Raw genomic sequence first — 24,869 nt, 5'->3', positions numbered from 1 at the left:
CCAATGCAGCTGTCGACCTACAAGTGTGCAAAAGTTTTGCTCTTAGATACTTTAGATTCTTATAGTACATTCATCTGTACTTTTGCTTTGACACCCTTGACACGGTTGGTATAATCTGAACCACTTCTTATGAAAATAAAGAAAAAACATTGCCACAACAGAACACAACAGAATGGCTGACTGCTGCTGCTGGAAACAAGGTGGATGACAGCTAAGTTGCAGAACCAAAACAATGAGTTGCATGATGCTTAAGAATCAACAGAGCTGAGGGGAACTGTAAAGTCACGTGATCATTTTCAATTTTTTTCTGTTTTGTGTTGTCGTTTTTTTCTCATTTTTAGTTTCCTTATTAAACAAAAGGCTCCACCAGACAGCATAATGACAGATTAGGTGCAATTACTGCCATCTCTAGACTATTAAATATCTATGAATACATTGTACATTGTATGATTACAGCACTGCTAACATTAGCCACAGTCTGCAAACCAATATAACATTGGGCCTCGTGCAAGAACATTTTTGTATTTTTGGCTTAAATTTCTCTTACTTTTTTTGTATGAGAGGCTCGTTTGACATACAACATGAAACGCATATAACTTCAGATAACTGTGTAAATGATCCACCTGTGTGTATCTGAGTGCACGTTCATACTCGTAAATTAGCATAATTAACACCCCAATAATACCATAAAAGGCTATGTTTCCTGCTCCATATGTCAGAAAGTTCAATCATGAAATTGGCATTAAAGAGTACAAAGAATTCTACAAGTTTGGAGTTCGGCGTACTGCTTTCAGAGATCCATTAAGGAAAATCAGCCATTTTAACAGTGTCAGCAGTCGCAGTAAAGACCTGCTAAAGCACAAAAACAGGAAACGCGAGTGCTGTTAATGCCCTGTTACCTGAGGGTCAAACTGTCACTGAAATAAAGAATAAACATCACAATTTGAAATTGAATTTGAAATTTGACTTATGAGAGGAAAAAAGTGACTTGCCACAGCCACAGTAAGGGGCAACTCCTGACTGCAGTGAAAGGAGAGACTTAATATACCTGCATGTGCAGATATACGGCCAATACACCTGACAACAGGTAAAAATAGATAATTCTAAATCTAAGTCTAGATTTTAATTTCCATTTAATGAACAGAAAAAGCAGCCCCTAGTATATATACACAATAACAAAATGAAAAACTGAGTAATCAGTCAAATGTGGTTTTACATACTCTATGTCAAATTGAATTTCACCTCTACTGAGGGTTATCTGGTTTACACTCAGGTAGTGGAAACCTATATATCACAGCTTGCAGCATATTTATGACCAGCAGTGACACCTTCTACATCCTGCTTCAAGTAGCTACTATCTCACACACACACACACACACACACACACACACACACATGCGCACGCACGCACACGCACACACACACACACACACACACACAGAATCCCTCCCTTTCTCTTCCTACCTGTGTATTCCAGATGTGCACGCATTTGTCAAAGGAGCCACTGGCCAGATGCCGACCATCAGGACTGAAAGCCACACTGTAGACTGGCTCCTGGTGTTTGGTCAGCGTATGGATACAGATGCCTCTCTCCACGTCCCAAAGACGAACTGTGGAGTCAAATGATGCACTGTGGACGTAGGAGACAGGGACACATGGGGACACAGAGTGTTGGAGTCATTTTGCTTTTCTGCTAGGTTCAGTTCAAACCTTGAGGCAGAAATACTCAGATTGTTTGTTTGCATCTGGCATGTACAGAAAGCTCAAAGGCCACATTATACCAATTTACTTTTTGCATAATACTAATACTGACCTGGCTAGCATGAGGTTAGCGCTGGGATTGTTGGTTCCAGGGCCAGTGGGACTCCATTTGATGGTGTAGATTTCTTTACTGTGGGCCTGCAGGTCATGGACACACGAGTCTTGCTTCATACTCCAAATCTGAAACAACAACAAAAAAAAGTCTTTATCATTCACTTTATGAAACCATTAAATGGCAGATGTGTTAACACAAGAGTTTACAGCACACACCATAAACACATATGGCCCTTTTCCATACACAGAGCTGGCTCGACTCAACTGTCAGCCCAGCATGGTGGGGGTTTGCATTTCCATTACAAGAGGGCTACCCACTTGAGGGTGTGTCTTTTACCTTAAGACAAGCAGGTCCTTTGTTGTTTTGTTATTTAAATGATTTATTATGACGCAGCACAAACACAAAATGTTTTAATTCGGGGGTATCATCAGTAGTAATTTAACACGACTCTGACACAGCTGAAAGTGAATATGAAATGTTAAAATGATGCAGATACCTGAAAGTACAAACAGCAACACAGGAGATAAACTAAATTTCAAAACATTAAGATTTAGTTAGAAGCTGAGAGAGAGAGGTGAATCAACAGCTGCCCAAAAGGAAAAAGTTTGGCTTTTTACAGAGCAGCAGACATTTTGGGATGGCATCTTCAATCAAAACACAAGATGAACAGGGGAACTAATGAGGTAAATATTTATTGTCATTTTCTCAGCATTATAATTGTCTGTCAAACATCTAACTCCATATCTATGTTCTAAATCTTTTAATATATTAGTTGAGAGAAATCCCTGCACATCATGAACACATGAGTACTGTCTTTACGGTTCAGCACTGTCAGCTCAAGGACAGCAGTGATAGTGATATTAATGACACAAATGTCCAATATTTCAGTAGGTTTAGCTCTCAGCTCACCTTCAATGTCATGTCATCTGAGCAGGAGGCGAGCAGGTTCCCTGTGGGATCCCACTTGATTGCATTTACTTCATTCTGAAAAGAAGAGAGGGATGAAGACATGTAAGCATGTGCACAAATGTTGAGCTGTCCTCCAAAGATACCATTTCAAATGAGATCACCAAAACTGCTAAACTGATCTTGAGGTCATATATGCTACTAAATGATTATAAATACATTCAACTAAACCGGTTTAGACCAAATATCCATATGAACTGTTACTTTAAGTGCTGTGTACCCTTTAAAAGTAAACACACACTCACAAGTGAACCACTTACTGTGTGTCCCTGGAATGTTTTAATGGGTCTGTCCTGTCCCAGTTTACAGACATGGATGCACATGTCTGTACTACAGGAGGCAAACGTATTGTTACTCTGCCAATCCACGTCTAGAGCTGGAGCTGTGAGAGACAGAAAGATGGATGTCACCAAGGTCAAACAAATACTACAGCCGAATGAAGAGCAAATCGTCACAGGAAGACATGCTATTATACCTGAATGGAAGGGAAATTGTTGTTTGGCTTCTCCTGTGTGGGCGTCCCATATGATTGTTGTCTGGCAAGACACACATACAGTTAGAACTAACAATGACTACACAGTAAATTACATGACAAGAACATGGACAGGACATGACATGGCTATGCACAGATTTGTTGAACAGATCCTGGTTTACCTTGTCTACTCCTGCACTGAGGATAAAATTGCCTTTTTTATTCCACTTCAGGGCAAAGATTGGACCTTTGTGTTGGCCAAGTGTACTGGCCAGGTTTCCTGTGGAATGAAACACACAGAAAGGGAACAAAACCTATTAAATCTGAAACAAAAAAAAACAAAAAAAAAACAAAAACAAAGCACTGAGGAGTTAACTAACAACACAGAAAATACATTGTAAGCCAGACAAACCAATTTAACGGCTTTATGCAAAAATCGGCCTCTAGGTGGTAGCGTTGTTTAAGGATTAACTACAGCATACAGGCTGCAGTGCAGACAGACGAAAAAACACGAACTACAACAGCATTCATTCATTATTATTAGAGTTTCCACTACAGATATCTCTACAGAAATTCACATCAAAATTATTAAGAACTGTAACTGAAAATTTAGAATTTTCCACTAAATCTATATATCTATAAATATTGCTCATGTTTAATGATTGAAAGTTATCTCACCATCCTTCGTCCATATTCTGGCAAAGCCGTCATAGGAGCCTGTTGCTAACAGTGTACCCTCGCTCTGTCAGAGAGAAAGGAGACAAGTGTAAGAGTGTGTGTGTGTGTGTGTGTGTGTGTGTGTGTGTGTGTGTGTGTGTCTGTGTGTCTGTGTGTGTCTGTGTCTGTCTGTCAGACAGGTGATGGCAAGGCCAGTTAGGACACATTGCAGCCTTACAGAGTTCAGTGTGAGTGAACATTTGCTGTAATTCAGCTGATGTTAGAGGAGAGGCCTGCATTTTCCATCAGTGTGGACGCTTTCCAGGAAATATTTGCCTCTACCCTTGGCTTAGGTTTACAATCCAGTGGCTGAACTGAAGGAAAATTCCACCCTCTGATACTCTTCCACCATTAGACATCATCAACAGTTTTGTACTCTGTGCTCTAGAACTTCCTCTGTGATAAGGGCTTTGTTGTCATTTGCCTTTTTGTGCAGTACAGTGGAAATCCATAAAAAAAACGGTACTTATTGACTGTGAAGTAGCATAATGACACTTTGACACTGATATATATCTGTACTATTCCCACAGCTTTGACCTGGTCCCATACTTAACATTGAATTGATCAGCCATGCAGGGAGACTCACATGTTATGTCATGTTTGTTTTAGCATGCTTACATTCCAGTCTAGCGAGGTGACATCTTTGTTGCTGGGGACGTCCTGTCCTCCCTCTCGTATGCAGTGTCTCAGGACCAGCTGTGTGGAGCTGCTTGTACTGTTCTCACTCAGGTTCCAAATACGAGCTGTTGAATCACCAGAGCTGAGACAGACAGACAGACAGACAGGTGTTGGTGGCTATATTTTAGTGAAATAAAGGTTACCAGGATAGAATCTGCAAACGATCCCCTAAATCACCTTACATACAAGTCAAACCTTAGCAAAACTTTTTGCAACTCTTGTCATAAGTTTTTAATTACATTTAGCTTGAAATATTTTAGACAACTGAAATGCATAAAATGATGCCACAATATGGTTACCACGATAAAATGTCACTTAAAGTTAACAATATATGATTATTAGTTGACAGAAAATGAATTGCAATATATTGTTTAAGTTGGTTATCAAACAAAAATGACAAACACTTGCTGGTTCCAGCCTCTTAAGGATAGGATCTGTGAACCACTATGTCCGGCTGGGCATCTTTGATGTATTTGTTTCTACTTTCCTCTCTACTGGTGCAGTCTTATAAAGGCATAAAATGCCGTGTTCACCTGTTTGATAAATACAGAGTGAGAAAACACTGTGGAAAAAAGGGAAGGTGACTTACCCCGATGCCAACAGATCGCTGACTGGGTTCCATGCACAGATGAAGACCTCAGACTCGTGGCCCCTCAAAACCATGGCCTTATTCTGAGGGATCTCCACATCTCCGTCCACCTCCATCAGGTCTGCGTGGTTGTCTGAGAACAGAATTGGAGGTGACAGAATGTTAACAAGCCAGAAAATACATTGTCATCAAGCTTTCTGTAAGGCCTTGGCCTTACCACTTAACCACTGTCAATAAGTGATCTACCTCACTGAGTTCTTTAATCAATCAAATCATTTTTTTTATAATAAAACACTTAAAAGATATTAACACAACTGGTTATAACTGGTTATGAAACGATCTCAATTGAGTACTGCCTCTATATAACCTACATAAGTTAAAAAGACCATCCATGAGAAGACCATCTATTCTAATGATAATAACAATTAATCAATGATAGATTAATCGGTCATTACGAATTCGATCAATTGTAAAATTTAATCGATCTACTATCAAATAAACATCTGACATATGTAGCTCTTTACATGTTTCATAGGCTACACTCTTAAATAAGGCTTCCAAAAGGGTTCTTCTTGAAGGGCTGTCTAATTGTTCTATCCAGAACCATTAGCTTCTGAAGAACCCTTTTTGGAAGAAACTGTTTGTCAAGGGTTCCTTGTAAGACTTCATTAAGAACCCTTTTCATCCAAAGAACCTTTTTTAGAAGAAAGAGTTCTTCAAGGATTATTGAAATCCTAAAGAACTCTCATTAAGAGTTTGTCAAGGGTTCTTTGTACCATAATATAAAGAGGTTATTGGTGGAACCTCCTGAACCTTAGAAAGGTTCTGGATAGAACCTCCAGAGAGGGTTCTAGGTGGAACCATTGCACCATAGAAGAGCTCTATGTAGAACTTCTCAAATGGGTTTCTGAGTGAAACTTTTCATAGATGGCACTTTTTTTTATGTTTCTAAGTTGAACTCTTTGAAAGGTTTCCAAGTGAACTTTTAAACAACATTTCTGACAGGAACCAAAAATGGTTCTGCTATGCGAACAGGCTGAAGAATCCTAAGTGGTTATAGTGAGCACCTTTACTTCTAAGGGTGTATGTAACGCTGTCAGAACGTGGAACATGTTGCTGTGGAAATAAAACATTGATTGAGGGTAAAAAAAACACATTTAGTGTTGTTTCACATAATTTCACTTTTGACCTAACATTTGTTGTTATTAAGATAGAAACTTTACACTTTTTTGAGTTTTATGTCAAACTGCTATTCCAAGTTCAACAGTAAGAAGTTAACAGTTTATGTGTATTGTGTATTACTGTGTATTAACAGTAAGAAGTAGCTTCATCACTGCAGGTAGCTAACTACCACTGCAAGTCCTTGACTATTTCTAAACATATTACTCACTAGCTAAGGCATGGGCTCCGTTCTCCTCCCCGTTGGCAGTATTCTCTCCATTCTTGGCGTTGCCAGTGATGCTGCCTCCGGTGGCTGATGCCGGTGCTGAAGCTGCAGCCTGCTGCTGGGCCATTTTGTCCCGGTAGGCCTGTTGCCTCGTCTGTACGACATCAGGCATCACAGCATCAATCAGGGACAGAGACTCTATGGGCCGTCCATCAAATAATGTACCGTCCTGCAGAGTTGGAGGAACAGGCAATTAGAAAGGAAACAGGTGAAGACTTGTTCAGTAGTGATTTAACTTGTTTGTGTCCCACCTCATTGATGCTGACTTCAGCCTCAACATACTGCAGGCCCTTCTGGATGATGCTGATGAGGGCAGCAGGGGGAACCAGAGCACCATTGATGTTGGACTGGCTGATGTGACTCTCTATACCGAATGTGAACGCTGAGTGGGAGAACCCTGCAGAGGAGGGGAGGAGGAGGAGGAGGAGGAAGAGGGCAGGAGGGGAGGTCATTGAGCATTGGATGCTACAACATAGTGTAGATCCCAGGACATAAGATTTCCCTTTAAACACAACCTGATTCATTGGAGAAACAAATTGCGTTTTCTTCAATGCCATAAAGCCAGATTTTTCCTTACATAGTACTGCTGCATTCTCTTTTTTCACATTCCAGAGCATTTCTCATATTTGACAACAAGATACTTTTGGAGGTTATGACCAAGAGTGTTTGTATTGCAACCTCCACAATGTTTAACATCAGACTTCAGAGTGTTCCTGAAATCATTTCTATTGTGTCGATACAATGCAGTAAAAGGCATTAATACTTGAAGTGCACTTTGGGATGTGACAATTAAAATGTATTGAATAAACATAATAGTGTATATCTACACCAATGTGTGTTTACATCAGTTCTGAATTTGTAAATGAAAAATAACCTGATGGGAATTTCTTTTTTCATCCCAAGCTGGCTTGGACACATGAGGTGTAACAGTTCACAAAATTCACAGACTGCTACGTACCTCAGTTTTACAGTTGAGCTGATCATTATATGCTTCTCATGGCCAATACGGATGAGATAACCAATAATTTAAGATTTCTGTACTTAAAAAGAAGTTCATATAACCTGCAGTCTATGCACCCCTGAGGGTAAAATAGGCTCAGATGTAGCGAGCAAAGTGATTTAATGATTTAATATTCCACAGCTCTGACCGAACCAAATCTAATATATAATATATCACTATTTCGACGAAACGAAGAATGGTTCTGACCTTACAATTTTGGCTCTTACAGCACATTTTGACAAAGAAAACAAATTTAAATATCGTCCAATTTTTTTTTTTTTTTTTTTAAGTTATGTTTTGGGCTTTTTTGCCTTTTTGACATAGGACAGCTGAAGAGCAGACAGGAAACAGGGTGAAGAGAGGGGATGACATGCAGCAAAGGGCCACAGGTGGGAATCGAACCAGCGGCCACTGCAGAGGACTAAAAGCATCCATACATGGGGCGAATGCTCTACCAACTGAGTTACAGGGCTGCCCCATCGTCCAATAATTTACTGACCCTGATATTTATTGTGCAATCAAGGATTTTTATTTGGCAGGGAAAAAAATAGAAAAAAACATTTGTGTCTCATTTTCCGTCATTCACATTTTGTTAAGAAAAAAACAACTAACAAAAATAATTAACCTAATTCAGATGATGCTGTGTAAGTGACGTGTTTGAAGTGTTTCCACAGACAAATCCGACTTCCGCTGAACAATATGGCCACACAGTTTACTGACACTTATCTTTGTCCATTTTCAATCTAACTAACCAGCACCAAAAACAGTACATGAGCTTGGCAAACTGACTAAACCAACTAGCATGCTACAACTAAAACGAATGGTGTACGGCCAAAACATTCTGAGTAAATTCGGCACTCTCTCATGGGTGCGAAAAGTATATATAGACCAATTTGACAATTTTTGTCACAGAGCGTGCCAAACCAAGGAAGTCGCATACCAATCCAAACATGTTGTACCAAACAGTTCAGGAAGAATTGTACCATTACACCCCTACACACCCACACATTTATTTCACTCACAAAAGTGTGTCTCTGGAGGCTGGTTGCTTCATCAAAGTCACTGCACATGGCAAGTACTGTGCATATATGTTGTTAAAAGTTTGTCAATCAAAAGATCAGGTTTACCACAACTGCACCAGCTGAGCACTGATACCTCCGTCTATGAAAAATGAATGACATAAGTGTGAGCCATGACCCCGTTCTGTAATACACAGCTAATGTACATACACAAGTCTCTCACAGTCTGCTGATTGCAGTTAGCTTTTATTTCTGCACCACATTAATGTTGTAAAAGGGGCAAGAATACAACCAGGGCAGGATTTTTTGATGCCTGAGCCATTTGTACCTTATCAAATATATTCTGTAAAAATATGATATGAGGCAGCAAGGTAAGTTGCAGATACACACATATAAAAGTGGAGCAGTGCCAGCTAAACCGAGTCTCCTGGCAGCTCCTCTGGGGGTTTTGGTTTACATAGCTCACACCAGTTAGATAAACGTCACTGTCACACTTACAGACTCCCTCGCAGAGAGGGCAGGGAGCCTCAGTGTGTTAATCGACAGTGAGGTATATTTACAGACACATTTTAACTATAAAGTTGGTCTAAAAACCAGACACATTCCCACCGTGCAGGTCAGAACTTTGCATGGCAGCAACTCTTAAAAAGCCTTCAGCACTGTTATCTGAGTAAAGGTGCTGTATAATTACAGTGTGTTTACATCTACGATTGATTAAACAGTAGATGGTTCAGACTGACTGTGTGAGAAGAACTATATAAACACTGCAGACAGACAGTTTTGTGGCTGATGTAATTTCATTCTCCCCCAGCCACTTCTCTTCACTATGTGTCGAACCGACCGACCCACACACATTGTGTTGTGTACACACAGCAACCAAGCTGACCAAACAAACTAACTTTCAGGTGTCTGCTGGGCACTACTCCTACAAGCAACAGCAGAGAATCATCTTCTCCCTCATATTCATATTCAAAAAAAGTCCATACCACTCCAAAGTTTAAAGGTCTTGCTGTACCAGTCTAAAATGTAATATAATGAACAGAGAAAAGCATGGAATCTTCATATTTGAGAGACAGAAAACAGGATATTCCTGTCATTTTGTATGAAAATTGCTTTGACCATTAAACTACTTTGAGAATCAATGAATAATTAAATTCTTTTTTTACCACTTGTCCAGTCAGGCAAGTGAGTTGCCAGATTTACTTGCTCAACATGGCATTTACTTGCCCTGGGCAAATGGACAGACAATATTAAGGCACAAATTAGTGACTAAGAATATTCACCATCACTTTGGTAATGCTTTTGAAAAATGTATTAAGTAGACAGAGTGCAGACTAAATGCAGACTTGCATTGCGGGCATAACAAATCAATTGCTTATTATTTGGACCATCAATAATTGCTGACATGTGCAACAGAATGACACTGAATATAAGACTCTGATTGGTTGGAAGCAAACTAATGCAAAATATTAGGAAATTACCAATACATTATGACATGAAGATTTAAAAAAAATGCAGACATACCTGACTCCTGTAGATATCTGTAGACCAGGAAGTTGACCTCATCACTGCTAATGCTCATCTTTACTCCTGTTACACCATGAGGTCAGCACGCACACTCCTAGCCTGGAAGGGAAACAGTCAACACAACTGCTCAATACAGGAGACTTCAGTATAATTAAGACAGTTTTTAGCCAGCCTAAAGTAAATACTTGAAAACTTTATTTTTATTTCAATCAAAAGACAAGGTAATTTCTCAACTCCACTGTTGTGAAAACTGTTAACCTACATGCCTAGTCTAGCTCAGTTTAAAGTTTAGAATACCGAGTACTGTGTATGAGATTGATAGGCTGCACTACTCAAATATGTATTTGTATACTTGTATACAATTTAAACATGATTCCATTTGGGGTGGTTAATCTGTCTGATTTCCTAATCCGATTCAATTACGATTATTGAGGTCCCGATTCGATTACCAACCGATTTTCGATTATAAACGATTCTCGATGAGCGATTATTGATTTTCCATTTGACAACAGTAACCCAAAATACACCACAAAGTTATTGCACCATTAAAAAAACAGTCAGTTGCTGAATTACTTAACTCTTATTGAGTAACAACTCAAAGCACTTCCTGTGTAGTGCAAAAAAGAAAAAAGTGGTGGCATTAGGGTTAAATTATTTTAAAAATGCACTTGTCTTTGATCTTTGTCTGTAATTATCACCATAGTTATGTAATGTAATAATAATGATAATAGTAATGATAATGGTAATAATATTAAAAACTTATACAGTGCTGTACTATGTATATACTATACATATATTAGATCATTATACACTGTATAGTATAATACACAACTACGCTCTGTAGTCTGGCTCAATGTCCCGCCTACAGCACAGCACATCTGATTGGTTAGAAGTCATGATCAATCAGCAGACACACTGTGTCACAGACAGGATGAGACAGAGCTGCACCGGTGAGCAGAGAGGAGCTGTGTAGAAGTTAAGACAGCTGATATCACCAAAGTTTCAATAAACATCACAGTTTTATGATCTGTTTCTTTGGTGATAGCAGAGTTACATCAGTGAAAAAAGTTACGGTCTGGATTTCACTCAAGGTTATGTGACGGCTTTTAAACCAGTCGCTCTACACAGAGATGCGCTGCACACAGCAGCATCTGTCCTGTCTGCAACTCCGCATTGAGATTTCAGGTATTATAACTTATACAAAAGTAACAGTGACAGTAAAACTATGATGCTCACATGTGGTCCGCGGATCACATGCGTGCCGAACCGTTGAGGGTGATCCATACGGGACACAGATCAACTGCAATCCGTTGCAGCCCTAGTTGGTTGCTCGTTGCTGGTTGTTTCTCATCCATTTTACACACCTGCTCGTACGGCTCACTCGCTCTGGCCGCTGCACGCACTTGCGAATTGGAACTGGGCGCACTCGTGTGACGTTCAACTTCCGTTGACCGTGGGATAACATTTTTACAAAATAAAATAATGCAAAAAAAAATAATCAATTTTTGAAAATGTAATAATCGATTCATACTCGCCCATAACATAATCGCGATTAATTAATAATCCATTTTTTTCACCACCCCTAGATTCCATACAGTATTTCAGACAAGTTGCTATGTTTTAGAGGGCATATTTAAGGCAGCTTGCCACAGTCAAAGAGACTAGTTGGTAAAATGAATAGCTGGGCTGTAGCTGACTAATACAAAGATCTCTAACACAACATCTGAACCCATTCAACTTTTGCTGGAATGTCACTTGGTAGGAACTGTTAGCTAATCAAATACAAACAAGAGACACATTCCTGGTAGATTACTTTATGATGTCAACACTTCATTTCTACTGTTGCTTCACAATTGTTACAACGAAAGATAAAATGAGTACTGCCTTGACAACTTTCCAGAGCAGCAAACCCCCGTCTCACTGTGCAGCATTTTGGTGTCGGTCACGTCAAGCTTGTGGATTTATCACTCAAACTGAAGTTTTTCAGTTCTGATCAGATTGCGATGTCTGAATTTCGATACTTTTGCAGAGGCTCAATTACTGGTAGTATTATACAAGTAACTAACAACAACGCAAATCAAAATTACACAAATTTATTTCAATACTATATGTAAATGCATAAGTCAGATGTTAAAGCCAGGTGGAAACGGGATCCTGGTCGATTATTTTAGACTTAACAGCTTAAGGTTCAATCTTAAGACCAGTCCTCTTAAATATTTCTATAAACCATAATGATCTTGTCTTTTCAAATATATAATATGCAACTTTATGCTGATGACACTATTTTATACTGTTGGGAATGAATATATAAAATCAGCCACTGATCCCTGCAGCTTTCTTTCAATGCTTTGTAGGATATGCTCATAGATCTCAAAGTAGTGTAGCACTTGGCAGATAAAATATATGTATACTGTTCTCCAGAGCTAAATACATTAATTACAATTCTCTCCAAATTTACTCTTAACAGTTAAATAGCAAGGAGTCCCATATTATAAATAGAGCATCTGGACTGATGCACTATGTGAAGTGCTCTACATAGGGCACTACATAAAGCACTCACAATGTGTATGCTGGTATGTGTGTATGTGTGTGCAGCAACTCAGGAAATGTACAGAATTAATCATTTCTTCAGCTGCTCTTTAGTGTTAACAGTGTTTCTCCCTCTTAATGCATACCTTCTCAACTGAACTACTCGATCTAAATAAATAAATAAATAAATAAATTAATTAATTAATTAAAAAAAATACAAGATGTGAGGAACTCAGCCAGATTGTAACATCTGCTGTGGCATGACGTCTTCAGTTTTTTTGTATCCAAGCACAAGTCAGGGGACTGTGATCCTATTGCTGCTTTGACTGTGGTTCCTGAACTGAGAAGGATGGGAATCACAACTTCAAAAGCTCACCAAGAGCTGATTCCAAATAAGGACCAGCTCAAAACCCATTTCCCCTGAGAATAATCAGCCATGTAATGCCTGGAGTTCAGTGTCTGCAGCTTCCTCTCCCAGGAGGAGGAGGCTTTCTGTGCATTTAATGGCATTTAAGTGGATGAAACACTCTCCTGGGTACTGTGAGCACAGGGTTACATTTCTTTTCCCAGGATGTTAGATTTTCGTCATCTGGCATGGCAAAACGTTTAGCATGACCTGTGGCCTCAACATTGCAGAATGTTCGGAACTTCAGAAGTAGTCAGGATCAGACTGTGCTAGGGGTGGACAAGCAACTAAATTCTTCTTATCTCCCAAGACATACACACTGTGTAACTACAACTCTGCCCTCTTCTTTTTAAATATATCTTTATATTTGGGACATTAAATGCTTCACAGAAGGTGGAACAACTTTGCTTAATTATTTTCTGATCAAATGCTTTTGGGCATGAAAAAACACATCTGCAAAGATCACTTTATCTAGTGTCTATGTAAAAAATTAAGTTGTAATTTATAATCAGGATGATTTCAATCAGGTTGAAGAATAGCATACTGTCCATGTAACCGCAGGTACTGCCAGGTGGACACATTTCTACTGGTCATGTCTCCAAAACCTAGCCTGTGCTGACATTAACAAATATTTCTTGCTCTTCCAACCAATTAACATGATTAATAAATTGTAGATTTCACACAGTTTGAGAATTAATTATATAATTTATTTAATGATAGCCTGAGGAGAAAGTGGTCACTGCAACAGCAGCCCAGTGCCTCTACTCCTGTGACCACTTTAACTAAGCCAGTGTAGTGGAGCCACAACAACAACAAGAGCAGCAGCGGTAGCAGCAGACTCCACACCAGAGATGGAGGCAGCAGACTCAGAGCCAGTTACATCACCTCCACAGGAGAATAATGCTGCCATGGCTGAGCTGTTTGGGGATCTGTTTGGGGACCCTGGAGACGGACAACAACTCTGTTGGCAAGACAGCAGAAGAGGAGGTGATGTTATTCACTGGCATGTTGGCTCAGCGATACTTATCTGTGCTTGGACCCTCTGTCTTTTGTGAGAGACAACTACATTTTCCATAGAGATGGTTGTCAGCAGGCTGACTGTTGTTAGGGTCAGATACACAGCAAGTACATAGAATAACACAAACCACCTCCAATGAGAATTTCAGATCAATTTAATCCCAGTTGCAAACACTGCTACAAACATAGCTCAGTGCTAACTGGCATTTATAACATTTTGTGAGGTTCACATAAGTCATTACAACTGCCCCATGAAATGCTGGCATTGCCAGTATACTGTAGTCTGAATTAGGTCTATTATGAAATCAAGAGCAGCTGTTGGGCTGCTTTCACTTCCAGTTTGCAACAGTTTCACATTGCAAACACTTCAGCTGCCTACTAACTTTAAAACAAGCTATGCCCCTGCACTTTGTGGTTAGTGTGTGTTTATGACAGAACTGTGCAACAGCCACTGTTGAAAAGACCACAACAGGGTGAAAATACATTTTTTTGTATAGTGCCAGTTAATTAAGACCTGACTAATTCTGACACTGATCTTCCAGATCCCCTTTGAACATCTGAAGTTACACTACTATAGAGATAAATACATTCAGTGACCAGAAACATAAACACAGGCAAATTGATATGCAATAGTGTGAGAACAATGACATGCACTAATGAGACAGCATTATTGTGGGAAAGATGGGCAGACCATTAGTACGGACTGTTCCAACTCTGATATCAGCATCTGAAATGCGTTCAATACAGCTGAAAATACTGCATGGGACATCTGCGAGAAGGCAAGTCTATGCACAGATGCAATATCACATAATTTATTAGCCCCAACACAAGGTTTGTATTTTGCCATAAAACAAAGATAGCAACCATATCACATTCACACTGGGGTAGTAGCACACGGGCATTAATAAATAACTGGATCAGTATCCGGTATCGCAAAGTTCAAGTAAGTATTCAAGTAAGGACAAAGTTGGATAAAAACGAGAGATGCACCGATCGACCAGACAGAGACCAGAACTGGCGGGTTTTCAGCGTGACAGGCCCTGACTGGTGACTGGCTGGTCAGCGTCGCATATCCAATTCTGTGCCCATCATTGTCACACATGTTCTGCACGATGGTCACGTCATGCGCGCAGCAGACAAACTGACTGTGATATCACCACAGCGCTGATCACAGCTACACACTCAGACACGTTCTTGCTTGAAGCTGGTGTCAGCGACAGATTCCAAGAACAGGATAAAGAGAAGACAGTCTACAAGGAGACAGAGCAGCTGACAATGTCGCAAAACAACCATAAACTTTGTAGCTCTTCAGGCTAATGTTAGCCAGCAGCAGACTGCTGTTCACAGAGGGACAGTTAAAATCTCACCTCCTGTTCTGACTGAAGAATAAACAACCTGTGTTGATGTGTCTCTCCAAACATTTTCTCATCCAGACTCCTTTAACTTCTGCATCTGTTTTTCTCATGGCAAAGTTTTAGTGCAGCAAACTGTTGCACCGTGTCCATCTCCGGCTTGTTTACATCTGCTTCCACAGATCCACAATTTCGTGAGTCATCACATTCAGCTGATTCATAATCTTAATATAAAACTATAATAAGCCCTGGCTGTAACCTGGAGGACTTTGGAGAACATTTAAATAGTATTTAATGAATATTTACTAGTCAGTGTCTTATTATGAACATCTAATTTAATTTTGACAAGAAAAGTTACAAAAATGTTTGTGAATGCTGTCAATTACAGTTCTTAGATTGAAAATCGGAATTGGCTAAGAAAATTGCAATCGGTGCATCTCTAAATATTATTGAATGAATTTGTCATCGGCAGGTCAGACCCTTATAAAAAACAGAAATCGGAATCGGCTAAGAAAATTGCAATCGGCGCATCTCTAATAAAAACATCTCAAATAATCACTTCAATACAATGCTGTCAAATACAAAATCACAACAAACTACAGCCTTAACCTTTGACCTTTAGATCAATCAGCACAGAAAAGTCTATGTTCAGCATCCACACGTTTGACATAGCAAGTCCAAGAATGCAATGTTTCCTGGAGACTTGTGTTTTACAAGAGTGTAAAATAGCCCTAAAACAACATTAAACCAAAAGACAGAAACTCTCCACTGGAACTGATATGAATAACTAAATAATAATAAAAGCTGTCACAGTATAAAAGAACACACCATCAGCTGCAGTGAGGGGTTTAAACACAACACAAAATGAAAATGAACCCTTGCCACTAGGGCTGCAATGTATCAAAAAGGTTTTGAGTCAGTTAATTTTTTGGATCAGCAAATTAGGGTTAAATTATTTTAAAAATACACATACATATAGTTAAAAATTACACATTAATAATAATAATATTATACAGTAATGCTATACAGTGTACTTTGAATACTATGCAGTACTGTACTATGCATACACTATGCAGTATTACTTCATTCTGAAGGCTGGCTCAATGTCCCCGCTGACGGCACTGATTGGTTAGTAGTCACGAGTAATAGCCAATCAGACACTGTCACAGACAGGCAGAGGCCGTGCTGCACCGCTGAGCAGAGAGTAGCTGTGTAGAAGCCAAGACAGCAGCTATTGCTAAAGTTTCAATAAATATCACCATCTTATTATCTGTTTCTATGATGACAGTATAAATACACCAGTGAAAATGCACAAATTCATGGTTGGGATTTCACTCGAGGCCATGTGATGGCCTCAATCTCTCTTCACCGGCATGAGCTGCAAAGTAAAACACAGCAGTATCTGTCCTGCCTTTCTCTGCCACTCTGCACTGAGATTTTTGTGTTATTACTTATATAAAAATAACAGCAACAGTGAAACTGTACACGTATCCCCAGATCACATGTGTGCTGAACCGTGTAGGACGACACGTACGGGACACATGACAATTGCGATTCATTGCGCACCTAACTGCCACAAATCTTTGTATGTATCACAATATCACAAGACAGTGTTTTTGATATAGTAACACAGAACATAATATTGCAGTACTCAAGTGTTTCAATAATTTCTTTGTGTTAAGTTGCCTTTTCTGATTGTTTTAACCTAAGTTTGTATTCAGGCCAATGGAGCATGTGCTTAAAGACCTCTATTCTTAAAACAAGCAAACAGTTATATGGAGTGAGACTATTTCAACTTGTTTCCATTGTATTGACCACTGCCTGGCCCAGTCATGGGAAACTACAAACAGTAATGATCTTACAACACAATTTGTTCTCAAAATGCTAAATCTAAGACATGTTATAACATTACACTAGATATTAATCTTAGTCATGATGAATTTCTCTAACAGTGTTCTATGGTAGCACTGGGGGTGGCGTATATTTAGGCAGTAGAGCATGCAGAAATTTATTTGAGCCAAACACAACAGCATCCATTTGATCAATACACTTAAAACAAGAGAGGAGGCAGAGTAAAGAGTAAAGTAAAAATCACCTGCTGTTGTGTTTGGTTGAAATGAAAACCTGCAGACTGTTGAGTCACAGATCACCAAGACCCTCTGCTCAAATCCCATCTGACAGCAGCAGTGCCCAGGGAGGAGGACCAAAGGTTTGTAAACAGAAAGCTGGAGTTCCCTCCACCACCATCCCTCTGCAGTGGCGCTGTGGAGCCACCAGCTGCAGCCTGGATCATCTGTGTTGACAGTGTGGGAGAACAGAAGGGGGATGGGAGAGGAGAAGGGAATCTCTGTCTCTGCATATCTGCCTTCCTCTCCTCCCTCCCTCTCCCCTTGTGACTGCTGCCAGTGGCAAACTGGCCTGTACAGTAAATCTTAAATCAAGTAACAGCTCAACAAGAGAGGAAGACAGGGAGAAAATCAGGACATGATGAATAAATACATGCAGCATGTTACCTGTTCTCTAAGCGTGGCATGATACTGACAAAGCGAGACTAATACATATTAATGAGAGTCAATGAGAGGGAGGTTTTGTCCCTCTCAATATAAAATCAATATCAAGTAAAGTAAGTAAATCCTATCTGCCTTGGGTTATCAACTGGCATACATCATTCATCAAGTCAAACTTGGGCTAATGAAACATCCAATCAAACAACAGAAATATAACAACACCTTATAAAATATGCAATGACAAACTACTTGCTGTCACAACACATTTAACTGTGCATCAATCATATATTCCTCTTAGCAGTTTTTCTCTTATAGCAAGAAAACACAAATGATAACATAATGTATTGGGCTATGCATTGATATACAAGATATATATCATGATAAAAGGGTTCCAGTTCAATATACTGCAATGTATAGCTATACTGTGAGCAAAGGTGATATATTGCCTTGATATATGTCATATACGAAGAACACACCACCATATCCCTAAAATCTGAGTTGATTCAGTTTATTTTTTATGCAATCAGAACAGTGAAGATAGTAACAACACTGCCATCTAACACTTTGGGGTTTAAAGACAACACAGAATGAACTACTGCTATGAATCTCTGCATGTATCACACTATCACGATACAGTGTTTTGAGAATCGATACAGTGATACACGATCAATATTTTCTTACACCCCTGGTATACAGACAATATATTTAGTGTAATAAATAATAAAATTACTACAATATGCCAGCAGAGATCAAGGAAACATGCTAAGCTGAAATACTTGCTAACTGGACATCAAAGCTGCAGCCACTAGTTCCCCCTTGAAATATCTGTTCCGGACCAGAATAAATTTCTTTATGCCCATTTCAAGTTAACTGGATTTCAAATTAATGCTGATTGTTCACCAAATGAGTAAATGTTTGTTTACAAGTCTAAAGAAATCATTAATAATCTTAAGGTGAAAGTGTAGATGTTTATAACTGTTAAATTAAGCAATATGTTAATGGAGTTTGGCAGGTAATGAGACAGGCATATTATCCTGAAAACTAAAACTGTTCTCTCTCTGGAGTTTGAGTTCAGTGGCTGCCTAACTTTACATGAACACAACTGACTATTATAAACAGCTGATCAACTTACAGTTAAGGACTTTATCGCTTGCTATTGTCAATTTACAACACTGCACATATCCTGTGCTCTTGCAGTGTTCCTGCAGTCTGCACGAGCTCCCCAACCTGGGGAGGAGAGGAAACAACTCGCTTCAACCATATATCATTTATTTTAAATAGGATTTCAACCTATTTAGTCTATGGGTCCAAATTACTATTACAATGCTTAATTGCTCCTTTAAAGCCCAGCTGGATGCCATATTTTAATGTAAGTAGTAGTGGATGAGGGGTTTTTCCTACCTGTGCATGAGACAAATAATATATCTGGATTAAGTCATGTGTAATGTGTTTTACATACTTACAGCTTTACATATATATACATATAAACATATATATATACATATACATTTATATATATATATATATACACATTTATATATATATATATATATATATATATATATATATATATATATATATATATATATATATATGTATGTGTGTGTGTGTGTGTGTGTTACAAGAACTTTTAGTAAAATTAAATACATAAATAAGGTTTCCTTTTCTATCTGAAAATATATAACAGAAAAATATGTTAAATAAATTACCTCTTAAATCAAATTAAAATAAGCATATCTTTGGGAATGCTCTTTTCTAATATTAATAGCCCAATGAGAGTAGAACACAGAATATACTGAATAGAATGCAGGTTTGTCTCCTGCTTAACAAAATATACAGATTTGCAAATAACAAAAATCTAACAAAAAAAAAAAAAAAACTCCTTCCTGCCCTGAGGTACACAGTTCGTTACCAATCGAAATATTTATTATTATATTATTATTTATCCATCATATATCAATATGTAAATGAAAACTTAAAATAAAATAAAATAAACTGCCTCTATATTAAATAAAATAATAAACAGACAGACAGTATAATGCAGAACACTCTGAGTAGAGAACAAAATACCCAATAAACAGAACAAGACGCCATCTTGCTCTGATTAGGTAAGTTTTCTGCTGAGGTACACATTTCTTCACCAGCAGGGTCCGACATAAACAGTTGCCCGAATGCCTGGGGCAACTAAAAATAACCAGTGGACAAGCAAAACCTGCCCAGACATGCCCAATCGGACAAGCACCAACTTTGATCATATTTTTATTATCATCATTGTTTTTCCTCTCTCATTTCTGTTACTACGGAGCCCCAGAATGGTCAGTTACGGCATGCTGCTGCTTCCATTGCCTGAGCATCTCTCCTAACGTGTAGACATCAGACATTCACTCAAACATCATGGCGGAATGCTCACAGCCAAAGTTAGCTAAATTGGCCCATGAGACAGAAAAGTGACACAGAACATTTCTCCCTTCGTGGAAAGAAATATATCCGTGGGTCGAGTACAATGCTACAATACTGACTATATACTGCACTGACTGAAGAGAGTTACCGGCCAAAGCCGATAAATACAGATAATTTTTCCATGGCAGCACCACTGTTAAACAGGTGGCTCACCTGTTCAGAGAGGACACGGAGGGTATAACTGGTAGAGTTGGGCGATATGTAGAGCTGCACAATATATCGTTTGAGCATCGTCATTGCAATGTACGTGTGCGCAATAGTCACACTGCAGGTCCTGCGATGTAGGAGGCAAATGAACTAAACGTGTTCTCATCTAATTTCAAGGGTACCTGACACACACTGCGTGCAGCAATCCACCAATCACAATCGTTCTTAATCAGTTTGCCAAAGCAGACCACACCCCTGTATATGGAGTGAGTCACAAGATCAGTGCAGGTTAATTGTCCACAAGATGGCAGCAGTGCAGCATAACATAAAGTGCTATTCAAGTCATCTGGTGAAAATTCCTGTATTTTTTCATATCGCAATATATATCGCAGGGTTAAAAAAAATCGCAATGTCAGTTTTTTCCAATATTGTGCAGCCCTAGCAATATGTTAAATTGTCCCAGATGATGATCGTTGGCCCATCCATCGGTGACTGGCAATATCTTCGTCCCCCCTCCCCCACCATCCCATCCTGCCAGGTCTCAGCTGGGAGATGTGCGTAAGTGGCGAATTCACTATGTTACGCATGCTGTGTGCATTCAGTACATCCAATAGACAAAATAAACTCACAAACTGTCTAGAAATGACATGTTCTCACACTTATTTTCCAATGGAGAAATACAACCGTACACCTCCTGAATTCAAGTTTGTGTCTTTTATCAAACTAAGACGACCTTAATTGGCTCGTTAACGCCTCGGAAAACACACTTCATTCAAACTCGACAGAAAAATGTAGAACTCACCAAAATGAGAGTTACGTATGTAACTGCGGTTCTATGAATTCTGGATGACCGCCAGAGGCAGTGCTTAACACTGAATATTATCTGTCTCGCACTCGCGCAGGTCGAGAATTTAATATCAACAAAGTCACATGTGACCTGGGATGACATTGGACGTAGGGTATATACGTCCCCGTCATCAAGGAGAACGTCCCTACAGAATCTTCTCGCCAGATTCCGAGTGACAGACAACTCTGGCGGCCATCCAGGATTCATAGAACCGCAGTTACATACGTAACTCTCGTTCTATTTCATTCTTCCTGACCGCCAGAGGCAGTGCTTAACACTGGATGACTACTACCAACGTAGTCACAAGGAATCCCACCTTACTGAGGACAAACAGCGGGTTCATGAAGGACAGCCACTGCCACTGCATGGGGAACGGCCATGTTGACCCTGTAAAAACAGGAAAAGGTGCACGGTGTAGCCCAGGTGGCTGCAGCGCAAATCTCACCGAGAGGCACCCCTCGCAGCGCTGCCCAGGAAGTAGAGACACTCCTGGTGGAATGGCCCTGAACACGAAGAGGCAAGGGCAGCCCCTTTGACCTGTACGCCTCCTCAATCACCTCAACAATCCACTTGGAGAGCCTCTGTTTGGACAGGGAATGCCCTTTCCTATGGCCTCCATGGCAGACAAACAGACTATCAGAGCGTCGAAAGCCCGCCATGACCTGTACCGAAGACGGTACGACGAGTGTTGTGTAGTGTTTTATACAGTCAACAAGCAATGGATTTTAGTTAGAAATAAGTTGAGAGCAAAAGTATGTACCACACAGCCAGAAAAAGAACATCCTAGGCAGGGCAAGTAGGAATTTAGATGGGGCAAGTACATTTGAGGAGTATTTGCCCTGCAGGGCAAGTAGGAAAAAACCTTAATGCCAGACCCTGACCAATATAATATTTTCTCCTATATAGCCCTGTACTTCTTTTGCAGGTTTTTGTGTGAGGAAAACTAGCATATTGACAGCTTCAGGTTTCAAGGATGCCCTGTGGCAGGATACCATGTTGACACTGTAACTGGAAACTGTTTTGGAAGGGGAATTGGTGACTGGTACCAAAGATACTTCTTTGCCAGGTGGCTCAGTGCTGGAAAGATGACTCCGTGTTCCAACACCAGCTGCCAACAAGTAGCTTGAAAGTTCACTTTTTTCTGTGTCAGTGTGGTGTTTGTGGCTATTCTCTGCTTGAAGAGGCTACTGGCAAGCATCTTCAAACAGACTTCTTTTTCTTAGTTGATGCTGGCATTGTGGCTTCATGGACTGCAAGCTCAGGCACAGTGGGCACACCTGTACCAGGCTGACAGCTTTCCTTAGCCAAACAGCAGAGACTCTGCTTCCGAGACAGCTTTGTGTTTCAATTAGGGCTGGGCGGTATGACCCAAAATTCATATCACGATATAAATTGAATCCCTTCACGGTAACGGTATTTATCGCGGTATAAATGTTGCGGTGTAAAACTTATAATGGAAGTGTTTCTGAAGGGGTTTTGTAGTCCCTTAGCAAAACTAAATTGATTTAAACAACAACTAAAAAAGCAAAGATATAATGTAATTTTTTGAGTATTTATTGTGCATATTGTAAACAATACTTCAAGTAAGAGAGGTTTTCTGTAAGTCAAATGGCAAAAACAGTGAAAAGGTTCAGTAATCCTGATAAAAATCTGTAAAAAACACCTAAGTAAAGAATGTGAGTATTTTTTCCATCACAGCAGGTCAGTGATCAGTGTTTCAGTGACACATTAAAAACATCGGCACCATGACATGATTTTCTATTTTTGGAGCTGCGCACCTTTTTTTAGAAGGTAACTCTTTATTTGCACAACTCTTGCAAGATTTGTGTTCGTTATTTTTTACTAAAATAATCAAACTCGCGCGATCTTTCGCAGGTCTAGGGTTCCCTTCTAGACACGACCCTCTCTGTGTCTCTGTCAACAGCACGATGATACACTCTGCAGTGTTTTACATAAAGACTTTATTTGTGTGGACACCCAGGTTTGGTTTGTCACCAACTTTGGCATTTTTATTTTTTTAATCAGTCCGGGAGGACGACGGTATCAGTGATTGATTAGTGATCAGTCTGCCCTCCTCTCCTCCCTCACTCTGCTGTGAGAAGATCTGAAAGTTTCTCACAGAGAAACACAGACTCTCCTGTTTTACATATAGGCCTCCTCATACGGTTGTTTAATTTTATAAGTGCATCTGGTTGATGTCGATGTCATTAACCATCACGTTAGTTTTGACTGTTGTAATAAACTTTGTCATTAACAACAGTCTCCTCCACACGCAGCTTCTCTGCAGTTGGTCTGTGCGTTTCCTGATCAGCTAAAGAAGCGGCGGAAAGACTAGAAAAGTTGTGCCAGTTAAAATAGAAGCGTCCCGTAAAAAAAATAAAATATATTAATAATTTATTGGTTAGGTCCGGGTTCGGCGTCTGGGACTTTGTTGGCAGTCAGTTACTCCACTCATCTTGCAGATGACATTTTTATGCTCAACATCTGACTTTTTAAACCCGAGCCACGTCCAAATCACGGATGCTTTTTTTTTTTTTTTTTTTTTAAACCAGCCCCTCCTTCTCCGCTGTTACTGTGCTTGTGGCCATTTTCACACGGAGGCAGGTGCAATGACGTCATTGACGGTATGACGGTAGAGCAGACATTTCTACCGTGGCCAAATTTATACCGTTTTCTACCGTCATACCGTGTATACTGCGCAGCCCTAGTTTCAATGCATCAATATTTTCACTTGGGATGCATCTGGCCCTGAACCATGGATCCATTAATAAGGCCCTGTCCGATAGGTCACAAGTGGCTGGTGAGGTAATCCACAATGCAGGTTTTGATCAATTTGCACAGCTCGCCATCGCCTTCTTCATTCATTACCATAACCAGTGGTGGACTATTCAGATCATGTACTGTGGTAAAAGTACCACACTACCACACCATAAAGATAAAATAGCACACCATAGTAAAAAAAAAGTACTGCATTAAAACAGTTGTAAAGTATTGCCAGGAAAATGTACTTCAAAAAATAAAAGAAGTCAAGCTCCACTGCTCTGCTGCTCTGACAACTCTCCCATTGTCAGTTGTTATAGCAACTAGTCCTTAAACATTGAGCTTCCAGCTTGAGAGGGCATCCTGCAGGGCTTGAACTATATGCTCTCCAGTATGATCTTGGGGAAAAAAGCTGGTGTGCAGTGTGCAGTTTTCATCTTCCAGTCTTCAAGTGAAATGTACCGTCAACTCATATATGTCAAACTGACATGTCCAGCTTGACCACATATGTGGTCAGTGTGAAATGAGTCACTTTGGTGAGGCAGTAATTAAATTTCTATCTGACCGTGGTGTAAATTACCGGCAGTGCTGCTCTTGCAAAGAAGTTGTGATG

General features: G+C 39.6%; 1 protein-coding gene across 4 annotated transcripts in view; it reads right to left on the bottom strand.

Moving 5' to 3' along the window:
* The window catches only part of tbl1xr1a (TBL1X/Y related 1a), an 87,198-nt gene that overhangs the window by 1,656 nt on the left and 60,673 nt on the right, over positions 1-24,869 (bottom strand). For 3 of the 4 annotated variants that reach the window (XM_084722359.1, XM_084722358.1, XM_084722361.1), the window contains 12 exons: positions 10,229-10,330; positions 6,937-7,082; positions 6,629-6,854; positions 5,239-5,371; positions 4,590-4,731; positions 3,933-3,996; positions 3,437-3,534; positions 3,258-3,318; positions 3,043-3,164; positions 2,726-2,800; positions 1,814-1,941; positions 1,465-1,630 (listed from right to left, as the gene is read on the bottom strand). In XM_084722359.1, coding sequence (XP_084578485.1) covers positions 1,465-1,630; positions 1,814-1,941; positions 2,726-2,800; positions 3,043-3,164; positions 3,258-3,318; positions 3,437-3,534; positions 3,933-3,996; positions 4,590-4,731; positions 5,239-5,371; positions 6,629-6,854; positions 6,937-7,082; positions 10,229-10,286 — 1,419 coding nt within the window. In that variant the 5' untranslated portion in view covers positions 10,287-10,330. Of the gene's footprint in view, positions 1-1,464; positions 1,631-1,813; positions 1,942-2,725; positions 2,801-3,042; positions 3,165-3,257; positions 3,319-3,436; positions 3,535-3,932; positions 3,997-4,589; positions 4,732-5,238; positions 5,372-6,628; positions 6,855-6,936; positions 7,083-10,228; positions 10,331-17,630; positions 17,829-24,869 lie in introns of all 4 variants that reach the window. The other variant, XM_084722360.1, reaches the window with a different exon arrangement.

This window comes from Lutjanus erythropterus, chromosome 7 (genome assembly GCF_056507025.1).
Source record: "Lutjanus erythropterus isolate fLutEry1 chromosome 7, fLutEry1.hap2, whole genome shotgun sequence".
Taxonomy (NCBI): Eukaryota; Metazoa; Chordata; class Actinopteri; order Lutjaniformes; family Lutjanidae; genus Lutjanus; species Lutjanus erythropterus.
This window is presented reverse-complemented; position numbering and strand designations above follow the sequence as displayed.